This window comes from Salminus brasiliensis, chromosome 6 (assembly GCF_030463535.1).
Source record: "Salminus brasiliensis chromosome 6, fSalBra1.hap2, whole genome shotgun sequence".
NCBI lineage: Eukaryota > Metazoa > Chordata > Actinopteri > Characiformes > Bryconidae > Salminus > Salminus brasiliensis.
The window spans coordinates 14,447,339-14,460,550 of record NC_132883.1 but is presented as its reverse complement, the minus strand read 5'-3'; the positions used below and the strand labels follow the sequence as shown (position 1 = coordinate 14,460,550).

Genomic DNA, 13,212 nt, shown 5'->3' with positions numbered 1-13,212 from the left:
TTTCCAAAGCACCCTTTTTGGCAGCTTAATTTTTAAGAGTGTTTGGCAAAATGTAATGGAGCTAATAAGATTATTGAGTAAACATTCAGAAGTGATCTGATATTAGACATATTTCTTGCTGTGTATGATTCATTAACCACCAAATTAAGCTCTATGTAGCTCTGTATACTTAGCTCTGTAGCCTTATGTAGCAATTTATAAAATGCTTTTTGAACTCTGTAGTTCTTGTGTGTTGAAAGTACTAAGCTGACGGTTTTGCGTAGTTATTTAAAGCGGCTGAATGTGCAGGCTAGGGGAGCAGGGTTTAATCTTTAATCTTTATTATACCCTCTCTTACCCCATTATATTTCTAGCTGTCATCTCTCTGGGGCTGGATTCTCAAAATATTGAAGACTGTGAGAAATCTGAGCAGGACCGTCTCATCCTCCGAGCCTTTGTCATAACTGTCGGGCACCATATTGTCACGTTGTCGGCCAATTAGGACCCCTTTAGAAAAGTGATACCAGGATAAAAATTAGGAGATAGTCATCTTTCAACAGTATGACATGAAGAGAAGACTCTTACTGACACTCATCACTGTAAAGTCCTCTAAATCATATTCTCACCAAGCACTTTATTAGGGACGCTATATTAATACTGGGTGCACCACTCATTGATCTCAGAACAGCTTCACTTCTTAGTGGTGTGGATTCCACAAAATGTTGGAAACATTCCTTTCAATTGTTAATAAAACCTTTTTTTAAGTTGTCTTTTTGTAACATAGTGCATCGTCATACTGAAAGTGTCCATCAGAAGATGGGTAAATTGTGGCAATGAAAGCATGTATTAAGTATTGTATGAAACTGTTGAATGAAATTGTATGGAAATATCTGTTCCTGCCAGTGTTTACACTAGTCTGAGGGCAGTGAAATATCATGCATACTGGAACACTTCTTTTATTGGTAGAGAGCAGAACAGCTGACACATCACTTTCCCTTTAGGTTTAAGATGCCCAATGCTTCTTTTGAGAATGAGTGACTAGAAAGGTCCCAAAGCCGTCTTAGGCCAAGTGGGTCATAAGACTGTTGTTAGTAACCTACATAAACCTTTGAGAATCCTGTCCCTGGTTGCTTTGTCTGTCTATGCATTGTGAATTCTATGTTAAAACCTGGTGTAGTAAACAGCATGCACTCCTAATACAGTACAACAGCAATCTGGCCCATACAGTGATACTACATTTTACCTGAGTTGACAGATACTCTGAATTGGACAGTTGTACTTCTGGTCTTTGTCTTCCTAAGCAGAAGCAGAATCCATCTTGCAGTGATGCCTTATTTTCGGTCTCTGGATGATTTTTTTTGTTTGAATGAAGCTTCCTAAATTGAAGGTTATTTAGGCGTTATTTAATTCCTATGATTGCATTTATACATTAAGTTGCAAGATTGTTAGGTGCACCGTTCTAGTAGCATCTCCTTTGGCTTTGAGGACAGCAAGAATTTGTCTGTGGATTCTACAAGATACGAGAATCATTGTGAATGAATGTTGTTCCATGAGAAAACGATTGTGTTGAGTCTTGTTGTGAACGCAATACTCAATAGAGTATGTTGCCTGTAAATGTGTGGACAAACGTTAACTATGAAATGAAGAACTTGGTCAGCAGTGATGTTCAGATACTCTGTAATGCTCAGACATTCTTGGATGAGAATGAGACCTGTTCCAGGAAGACAGCCCAGGCACCACTACAATACCAGGCCCTGTTTTTATTCAGCATCAGACAACAGGAATATGCCTTCGTTCAACCAGTGTTGATGTTTCTATGCTTATTAGAGACATACGTTGTTGTTCTTCACTGACAGCATCGGCTTCTGACATGGTCATGGGCTGTCATGATCATGACACTCTGATCTAGCATGTTGAATTCAGATGTGATTTGAATGGTTGAGGGCACACAGTCTGGTTTCATATAAACCATAGGGATGTTAGAAAATATCAATATGTGTTTCAATATACAATACTGCATCAATTCTCAAAAAATCCCGTCATTGAATAACAGTGTTGTACTGTCTTCAGATTCCACTGTTCTGATTGTATAGAAGGTAAACTTTTCTTTTACACACTTTTGATATGGTGGTGTGTTTTTTTCTACTATGACAGTTTTCTTGAAATTTGATGATTAGGGATGTCCCAATTAAGGTTTTTTACTGCCAATCTGATCTGACTGACTGTTGGATAACAAGTTAATCCTATATAATTCTATACAGACCCACAACTTAGGTAAGATGTGCTAATACACACTATTAAACAACAGTAAGATCACGTTTTTAGTAACAGTTTCTATGATCAGACATTCTCAACTACATCTACTTTGTTTGGTAGCAGCTTTTTAAATGATTGTTTTAAGCTCTGTAGTGTTTAATATCTTACAAGCCAGTCTGACTGACCTACCTAACCATTCAGCTCCCAGTTGGTAGAACAGAGCATGTCCATTTTAATTGCTGCTCTGTGAGCCGGTTCCTTTTCCCCAAATGTTTTGTTTCAGGTAAATAATGCAGAAGTTTTTAAGGTGGAATGGAGTGTTAGAATTAGACGCCACCTTATGCCTTGTTCTGGCTGCTAACTGGTAACGTCACCACACCTTAAATTAAGCTCAGTTAAAATAAAGCTCTAAAGTTTTGTTTTGTTCACTGAAATAATGTCAGTTCATCTGCAGCTGCTGAGGATCGTGTCTATTAGTGGCGCATAAAGGAGGCCGAATGGCTTCCTGTAGCTGCCCGCATCAGATTTAAAACCCTGACGCTGGCCTACAAAGCCAAGAACGGACCAGCCCCTCCGTATCTGATGGCAATGGTCAAAAGCCGATCCGCACCAAGAGCCCTTCGAGCTTCAAGTACGGCTCGGCTCGACCCACCATCCCTCAAAATCCGCGGAAGACAAGCGTCCAGGCTTTTTTCTGTCCTGGCACCAAAGTGGTGGAACGAGCTGCCCCTGGATGTCCGAACGGCCGAGTCGCTCGCTGTCTTCAAACGCAGACTGAAGACCCACCTCTTCAGAGAGTACTTGGACGAATAGTTCTATGGTCGCCTTATTGTGTTGTGTTTAGTAATGTCTAAGCTTGGAGGTATCTTTTGTATTATTAGTCTATTCTAACTAGCTAAGGCTTTTCTTGGGTAAATAGCAAAGCACTTTGTAAGTCGCTCTGGATAAGAGCGTCTGCTAAATGCCGTAAATGTAAATGTAAATGTAAATGAATGTCACTCTGCTACAGCAAACCTATGAATCAGAAGTGGATCAAAACTTTAAAAGCTGATACCCAATTTTGATTAAAAATGCCTGGATCACCCCCAATACTGAGTAAATCGGGTCAGATTGGGACATTCCTATTCATGATGTCATATCACCAGGTTCTTGCCAAAGCAAAGCCCTAATAAAGGATCATGAAGTACCACAGTGATACATTGCTGCATTTCACACCATTTCCAGTAAACCTTGTAGTGGTTATGTACAAAAAACACCCCAATGACCATGTTTGGGAGATGCTACAGCCAACTATCATGCCACGTTTAAAATCACAGAGGTCACGTTTTTACTTGTTTTGAATGCATTCCATTCTTCAAAGATCTAAATGCTCCACCTCGCTTGACTAGAACTTTTTGGACTGTAGCTCAGGAACCTAATAATTAGCAACTCGAAGGATGTTCCAATGTGAGTACCTTGCGCGTTCTGTCATCTCAAGCCACGGCTTGTCTGGAAGCCATGGAGATGTCTCTTCCCTTTGTCATCCCAGTGGGCCTTGTTTTCTTTGCCTGCCGTCCCTTGCTGCCACCTCTTTGTCTCTTTCTCACGCACTCCATCCTTTTCTAGCTCCTTCTTCCTCTGTCCTCTGTTCTAAGCAAGACCTGCAATTTTCCTTTCATTACCGTCCAGCATAAATAACTCCCTGACGAAAAGCTCCAACAGAGGAACAGTGTGTCACCCAACAGCAAGAAAGCATCACAATCAGACTGATGGCAAAAAGCTTTTATTTATTTATTTATTTATTTATTTATTTATATAAATCAAAGCCCATCAAAGAGCCACACTCTGTGATCAGCCTCGGCTCTAATTACATTCATAAGCTCATGGAAGGCTAGAATAGTGGTTGGCGTAACATAAGCCCCGGACCACTGAGCTGTTATTTCGAGAGTGCTCTTTGACTTCAAACGGATGCTTGTGAAAAGGAGGATCAAGGTGTAGTCGGCCATCTCAGGCTGAAATCTCCGTCACCATGGTGCTGCTTGACGTCAGGCCTGCGAGTCATGATTTACTATTCCATTGTGTCCTGTTAGGCTCTGTCTGCTCACTCGTGCTCAATGGGGCATGGGTTGTCATTAGATGATTCAGCAAGGTACATTCATTGACAAATAAATCTGCACATGTTTCTTGGTCTTGTTTTGATGTTAGAAGAATTTCAGAGTGATTTAATGATAATTAAATGGTAAGATTTAATTATCTAAAAATCTAATCTAATCTAAAAACACAGTTGTAACCTTTGCCTGTGCATAGTTGGTCAGGCAAGTCAGATTTGCTTCTTTAATTTTGCTATGAAGTCTAATGTAGGTAAGGGCATGCCTGCCTGAAAATAAGCACTGCAAAAATTACTAAGAATCATTCCTTCAATATTATTTCTGTAAATATAATTACACTACAGAACTACTTTGTTTATTTTATTTATTTATTTATTTATTTTTAGTGGCTTATCTAATCTAAACCTAACATGGCTGAATCCCACCTGTTACTTAGTACTCCCTTGATTGCATGATGCTGCCAGCAAAAGCCCTCTTGGACTCTTAGCCACAGATGGCATTGTCATTCTCCCGATGATGGCGTGCAGTTTTAGAAGCATGGATAATGTTCTGGGGAACTGCTATTTTAAATGATTTTGACTGTTATTTCACCATATATTTCTGCAGATGTACATGGTTTTTACATAAATCCACTTATTAATCTGTTTATGAATGAATAAGTGTGTACGTGTTGTTAATGACTATATGTAAACACATGAGGATTTATGAATACATACACTTTCTATAATAGTATTTCACTGCCAACTCTGCCATAATGTGATTTATCAAGACGTAAAGCAGCCTGTATGACGTGTAACAACACTATTAACTTCAGAGCACGGCTTATTTAAAGTCCTTTACCATGAACATGTTTGTGTTTAGGGGATTAGCTGTCATATGTAAAATCTACATAATATAATATATATGTATATGCTATATAATAAACTTAAAAGTGCCTCTCCTGAGGAAAATACAGAATGGTTGCACAGCTTAATTGGTTCACACTATTCTAGTTTTCTTAATTGGTTCTGGCAGTTGCTAGGCAGTCACTAGGGTAAAAATGTTTTTTGCTAGGTTGCTATTGGACAGCTATGCAATTGTTAGGAATTTGCTATCGTGTTGCTAGGTGTTTGCTATAATAAAACCGGTGGTTGCTGTGGCATTCCAGGTGGTTTGCTATGTGATTGCTAAGTAGTTGTTTAGTGGTTGATAGGTGCTGTCTTAGGTTGTTACTAGGGTGTTGCCAAGTGGGTGCCCATGTGGTTGGTTGGGTGTTACTAGTATATGTGTAACGTGGTGACATAAATGTGCACTCATTTCATTCTTAGGGGCAAAATCACGGATGAATCAGTGTTTAAAACTGCAGGACAAGATAGAAAGAATTATGATTAGTCAGATAATAGTATAGCAATCATAATAACTATTTATTTATTATTTATCTCTTGTTTATGTGGTTTCTCACATTGTTGGAATTACTGTTATCTGTGCAAATAGACAAAACCTGCCTAGGTAAAAACAGTACTAGCAGCAATTATTAAGCCAGACCTTTTGTGTGGGTAACAGTATAGCTTACTATAAGCTATAAGCCACATAAGCAAGTCTATTTGAGATGTCCTGTTTCAGTGCAAAACTAAAGATGGAATTTCTGGACTCCAAACACCTCTTGGCAGAAATTGTGAAAATGGATTAAAGGTGCAATATACTGTACATACATATGAATATTACCTGCATAACAGTTAAAACCATGAGTTTGCTTATGATACTAGCCTATCCCAGGTAAAAGGTAAGACAACAGATGTCAGTTGATTGTGGTGATGTGGTTAGCCCTATGCTAAAACTGTCCATAAACTAGCAGTTTGGAGATGACGTCTTGTTGTACTGATTGCTGAGTTTATCACACTTTGTGTCTATAAATGGTGTTTTCTTTTTCATTCAGGTGCGTATCTCGTTCCATACTTCATCCTGCTTCTCCTCATTGGCATCCCACTTTTCTTTCTGGAGCTGGCTGTGGGTCAGAGGATCCGCAGGGGGAGCATTGGGGTCTGGAACTATGTGTCCCCTCGACTGGGTGGCATAGGCGTGTCCAGCTTAATGGTGAGTGAATGGATAAAGTGGATAAAGTTGTATGAGAATGGAATTAATGAAGTCTTGACTGACAGTCAGACTAAGATTGGCCTTTTTTGTTTGATAAAAAACAACTGCCTAAAAAAAGACATTTCTAAAAGTAGATCATGGTGTCTGGATTGTGTCTGGATTTGAGGAGCACTAAAGTAGGCTGGACAAGCCCCCTGAGCTGCAGCTGAAGAAGAAGCTACACCAAACCTCCTAAAGGCTAATTTATTCAGCACATCATCATGCCTACTGCATATATACCTGATGTCAGCCCTGACTGACAGATGCATCTGGATTTCCTGGTCTGGACATTAATGTAATGCTGAAAAGGGGTCAGTGTAGAAGAACTGTCCCAGCCCATTACATTCAGCATAATGTTATCATCTTCTAGTGTGACTGCACATCAGAACTGGCTGCACAGCATTGACTGATTATCTACTAAATTGTAATATTAAGTTGAGATGGCAAGCTAAATGATGTGAAGGAACCATACATTTTAATGAGTTCCTGTGGCCTCTCCATGCTAATCCAGCATCTACTGTCCTCCTGACTCATTACAAAACTGACCGGCAATCTAAACCTCCCCTGTATCAGCACAGTGTTTTTTTTAAGTAATTTGTTTAAGACGTCTGGACAAAAGTAAATGAAGCTGCCACTGACTTGTCGTGGAAGCACAGTGACTATTCTTCCAGCGGAGCTATCTTGACCCAAAATGGGTCTAATTTAACATGTGGGTGAAGGACGGCTCTTTTTTGAAGGCCCCATCAGTATTTAAGGGTAGGAAATCAGTCTGAAACTGTTCTGCGGTGAGGAGAGCTGCTATTAATACCCACAAAGAGAAAGCAGCACAGGCCAGAGAGAGAGAGAGAGTGAGAGAGAGAGAGCTGAATGTGCTTTAATAATTCACAAACTCTTCCGACTGTGAACTTGTGACGTAGCTAGAAGCCATTTGCTTGTGTGGCCTGGAGTCTCTGGCAGTAAGAAGTCCAGATTTCTGTTTAAATATGTGGACATTCAGCAGTATGACCCTTAACCACACAAATAAGCCAATAGTTATTTAATATCACTGCTGAAAAAGTGGACAGTGGTCTAATGTGTTGCAAGCAGGAAAGCAAATGCATAGGAATATACTTTACATTTCAGTCATTCTTAAGAATTAGAAATGCACTTTACAGGCATTGCACAGCAGTACAACAGAATTCAGTCTGTGTAACCCACGTAGCAGTGAACACGTGCAAATGAGTAGTTGGGGAAGGCCGATCCAGACATATTTAAATGGATCTGGGATTGGCTATTTTAGTCGCAATCCAGTTACAATACTTTGTTTTACCGAAGAGGAGGTAAGAAAACCGCACACCGCACTCACCTCACTATTTCACATCAGTAGTCGACTAAACTAAATATATCAGTCCAGAAAGTCTCATTTTAGAAACTGTTGCTAATAGTAAAGTACTTTTACTGAACATATTAATCAGCAGCTCATCTTATCTAAACTGTGTGACTGTTTTATTATTTATACAAACACAAAAATCAAATTGGATTGGCTGATACTCAGCACTAAGAGACTCAGATTCGATCAGGGGCAAAAGATCTTGATTGGGACATACCTAGAATAGGGCAGTGAGAACACACATCTAGAGCAGTGGGCAGCACCTCAGCACCCACTGAGCAATTAGGGGATGCCTTGAGGGAGCAGAAAAACACACTGTTCCTTCACTCCCCCACTCCCAGGGATCAAACCAAGCCCACTTATATAATAACCTTTAAGAGAAAGTGCTGTTCCTTCACCCCCACCCTACTTCCACTTCCTGCCACTCCGTACTAGGCCACAACTACCCCCATGTTTTCACTAGTTGTCTGTTCAGTTGACTGTCTACTCTAGATTCTTGGTTATGCTCATGAACAAAATAACACAAGCTTTAGTTAGTTGTTGTCATCTCTCATTTGCACTCTGTATCTCGTTTGCTCTCTCTGTCTCTCTCTATAGGTGTGTGGCTTTGTGGGTCTCTACTATAATGTGATCATAGGCTGGAGCATCTTCTACTTCTTCCAGTCGTTCCAGTATCCTCTGCCCTGGAGCGAGTGCCCCATCAGGAGAAATGGAAGCCAAGCCAGTGAGTGTGCTGCAAATCCAAAAATGACAAATTCTTCAGTAGCTTCTTGTCGCAGATATAAATAGCTGACCTGGATGGTTTGCGTTTGTAGTGTGCTAAATAAACTACAGTTTGAAATGCAGTGTTTTTCTATGATTTTGAGAGCAGCCTGATAAAGCTGTCATAAATCTGACTACATACTACAAAACTGGAAATCATTCATGTAACAGCCTATAATGTCAGTGAATATTGGTTAGAGATCTTTTGAATAACTGTTCAGATGATTAAATGTTATGTGCAATATAAATGTTATACCATATATATCATAATCATTAAATATATTTTTAATTATTCACCTTAAATTCATTTTCAATTCATTTTTTAATTCACACTTAGAATTCATTAGCGCCACCAGTGCTAAAAGGATGAGGGCTAGCATGTGTTTCCTCCAGTCAAATTGCTAACTGTCAACTCGGTTTAGTCATCTAGCTTCATAATAATAATAATAATTTAGCTAATAATTTAGGGGCAGTGGTGGCTCAGCGGTTAGAGCTCCGGGATATCGATAACAGGGTTGTGGGTTCGATTCCCGGGCTCGGCAAGCTGCCACTGTTGGGCCCTTGAGCAAGGCCCTTTACCCTCTCTGCTCCCCGGGCGCTGGAGTTGGCTGCCCACCGCTCTGGGTGTGTGTGTGTACTCACTGCCCCTAACACATGTGTGTGTGTGAGTGTGTTCACTACCAGATGGGTTAAATGCGGAGGACACATTTCGCTGTACACTGTACAGTGACAAATATGTGCACCTTTACCTTTAATACTTTCTAGGACTTATGGATGGCTGTGGCATCACCTACACATCAGCCCATTACTATGAATTTTACATTCAAAACGTGTTGCTGCTGAAACTGTATGCTCATACTGAGCCCTTCTATATTCCTATAGTAGCAGCTTTGCTAGCAGCCCTGGCTGTCAGAAGACTGTCCCAGCATGCCCTGTGGCCAGTGTCTATGGTGTGACTGACTGGAGTTCACACTGATGCAGACAGACCGTAGGCCCTGCAGTCACATCTGGTCTCTGCCGCTCTAACTGAAGCACATGTGGGCAGCTGGAGGCACCAAGACACTTTAAAAGAGCACTGAGGAATCAGAAGAAATTGCTAGTTTGCAGTCACAAAAAAATGTAACTGAAAAAACATACCAGCCGTTAATGTAAGAACTTACACTTTCTCACAGCTTTCTGTTGGTCAGTTCATCATGTGATACACAACATAAAAGGGTGCTGGAATTGCATGACAATGATGATATGGACAATTTATCTTCATGTTTACAATGTTGAGAGATGGAGGTTAAATAACTAAGTAAAGGACACTTTTATTCCTACTTCCTACTTAAAATGGCAGTAATTTCAACATCAAAAATATCAGCTGCAGATATTTACAACATAATTAAAGGGCTATTTTGGAATAACCTGTTTTATTTAGGCCTCAGACATTTAGTATGGTTTGTTTTTGGTTAACTCTTGATTGGTAAAGTGAGTGTTCTTGTGTGAGTGTTCTTACCATGGTGAGATCCAAAGAGCTTTCTGAGGCCTTCAAGAGCAGCCCAAATCCACATTCAACCCAGCATACTTGTTCCAGTGAGGTCCATTTGAGAACCTGTGACTTCTAAAGCTTAACAGTGATTATAAGTAATGACAAATCAGTCAGATATGTAATACTCCAGGAAATACAATATTCGGAATTTGATCACTTGAGAATCCTAGGCTACAAGACACTACAAATATAACTGCTTGTCATTTGAGCTGAACTCAGCAGCTCTGTGACATGCTGTACAGTGAGGGAGCAGAGTTGTATAATTTGTCTACTTGTCTTTTCTACTTGAGCAGTCGTGGAGCCAGAGTGTGAGAAGAGCTCTGCCACCACGTACTTCTGGTACCGTGAGACACTGAACATCACCAGCACTATTGCAGACAGTGGGGGGCTAAACTGGAGGATGACTTTGTCTCTGCTGGGAGCCTGGATCATTGTCTGTTTGGCTGTCATTAAGGGCATCCAGTCATCCGGCAAGGTCAGTACGATCCCAATAGACCAGGGTTGGGCAGCCTAAGGGGCAGAGTCAAGTACAGTTTGCTGATTTCCCTAATCGAACAGACCTACTAAACCTGGCGGTTAATAGGTTAGGTTGAATCAGTTGTGCTTAAGCAGGAAAAGTGCAAAACTAAAGAATCCAGGCCTCCAAGACCGGAGTTGCCCACCATTGCAATAGAATAAGCACATACAATCCACTTTTTAACAATTGTTCTGCCCTCTACCTGCCTCTCAATGCCTCTGTTTACTACCTGCCTTTCCATGTCCACCATCCTCTATGTAGGTGATGTACTTCAGCTCACTGTTCCCATACGTGGTGCTCTTCTGCTTCCTGGTTCGTGGAATGTTTCTTAAGGGTGCTGTGGATGGCATTGCTCACATGTTCACCCCCAAGGTAAGAAAAGTGCCTACTCTATAATGATACTTAAATGCAGGTTTATTTATAGGTCTGTTTATCTCAGCAGCAACTGTGCTTTTGCCTGTAAAACACGATGTGCTGATTTCATGTATTAAGCTTAGTCATAGACTTTATTTTCCTTTAAATGGAAAATCTCCATTCAAATGACTTGGTTTTAATTCCTGTGCGGGAAACAGGCCCAAAATATTACATTAGAATAAATACAAATGAACATAAACACAGTAAAAAAAAACAAGAACAATGAACTGAGCACAGGTTTAGATGCTGACTTTTCTGCATTCCATAACTGTAGGGATTTGTTGAGTTCCCTGAGTACTCATTGATCCATAGCATGAATAATTGAGTATTTTAAGTTGTTTTTTAATGTATAATTATAAAGGTTGTGGCTTTAGTTGAGAAGAAAATCGTTGCCCTAGCATTAGCAAAAGGCTTTTAGAAAAACTGGGTAAAGGCTGGTTTACATGGGTGCTAATCTGTAGCTTTCAGGATACAAATGCTGTCACTAAAATATAACAAAGACAACCATTTTCACAGAGATGCAATCTGGCTCTAGCTGTAACCTATCCATTTACTGAACACACACATACACACTATTGATCAAACACACACAGTGAGCATGTGCCCATAGTAGTGGACAGCTATCACTGCAGCACCAAGGGTTAAGGGAAGGGTTAAGGGCCTTTCTCAAGGGCCCAACTGCATAAATGTACCCTTCTCCTTTCCCATTTGCCAAAAAATATTGATTAGATTTCATTGACCTCCATATATCCTTTATTGACTCTAGGCATTTTATATTATTTTCTGTTTTTTGATTTGAACCATTAAAACTCATTGAAGGTGCCAGATTTAAAGCAAAAACAAAAACATCAAGACTGTTTTGTTGCTCTGAAATTAGTCTGTTTTTCTTAAGTTATAATAAATTGTCCTGAAAATGTAGGAAAACACACACACACACACACACACACAATACAGAACCCATACTAATTTTTTTTCTCACCTCTAAGCAGAGAGGGAAGGAGATTCATTATGCTGCAGTTCAAGCAACACTTCAAAATGTACTTAGGAGTCAGCGTTTCTGAAAAGAAGCTAATTCCAAGGGTTTACAATTTCCTCCTTATCTGTGTCTCACAGCACACCACTTTAACCTCTGTCTCCCCCTGGTGGTGAACTCAGTGTAGTTACATGCTCATTCATACAGAGATAAATGTATTACTCATTACTCACGCATGTCCAAGAAGGAGCATGGGTCTTAAGCAAGTCCTGATAAATGAGTTATTAAGTAGGTGGCTATAAGTAGATACTGGGAACTAATTTTAAAGTAATAAATTATTCCCGCCAGTGGAAACCGACTGAGGATGGTAAATTCTTGAAGTTTTCTTGCAGTATCATGACAATGCATGGGTTATGCTTGGGTCAGGGTTCAGAAATGCAGGTAAATCAGCTCTGTTGCATGTTTGTTAAAAGTTCTTTTATCTCGGCAGTTGGAAATCATGCTGGAGCCCCAGGTGTGGCGTGAGGCTGCCACACAGGTTTTCTTCGCTTTGGGACTGGGTTTCGGCGGAGTGATTGCTTTCTCCAGCTACAACAAGCGGGACAATAACTGCCATTTTGATGCAGTGCTGGTCTCCGTCATCAACTTCCTGACCTCGATTTTAGCCACGCTGGTAGTGTTTGCAGTGCTTGGATTCAAGGCCAACATCTTGAATGAGAAATGCGTAGTTGAGTGAGTGGCTCTCTCAAGCAGTCTTCAAATGCTGTATAATATATGGTCGCTGTCATGCAAAAATCTCATATTTCAAAAATAGCAGTGCAAAGTGTACAAAGATTTCATATCCAGGTGATTTTGGAGCATTTCTATTGGTGCATACATCAGTCAATGTTACACAATGTAAAGTATTAGATTTAAAAGATGTCAAAAAGTAAAGAACACAAAATATTCTGTACAAAATTTTACATAAGGCTGTAAAAATGTAAAAAATGTTTTTGCCTGACAGCAGCAATATACAATATGTATAATGGTATTAAATAAGTAATTGTATGTGTGCATAATTAATAGTATGAAATAGTGTCTACATATTTTTGTCATGCTATTTGTCTTGGCCATTTCTGAGACATTTAAGTGTTATATTTGTATGTAATGCATGATTGTGTGGATCATTTTGATTAATTGATTATTTGAGATGTCAAGTATGCAGGGTAGTAT

At 39.9% G+C, this 13,212-nt stretch overlaps 1 protein-coding gene across 1 annotated transcript in view; it reads left to right on the top strand.

Moving 5' to 3' along the window:
• The window catches only part of slc6a17 (solute carrier family 6 member 17), a 36,081-nt gene that overhangs the window by 10,551 nt on the left and 12,318 nt on the right, over nt 1-13,212 (top strand). Inside the window, exons 3-7 of the mRNA XM_072681786.1 lie at nt 6,238-6,395; nt 8,401-8,527; nt 10,390-10,571; nt 10,875-10,985; nt 12,491-12,732. Coding sequence (XP_072537887.1) covers nt 6,238-6,395; nt 8,401-8,527; nt 10,390-10,571; nt 10,875-10,985; nt 12,491-12,732 — 820 coding nt within the window. The remainder of the gene's footprint in view (nt 1-6,237; nt 6,396-8,400; nt 8,528-10,389; nt 10,572-10,874; nt 10,986-12,490; nt 12,733-13,212) is intronic.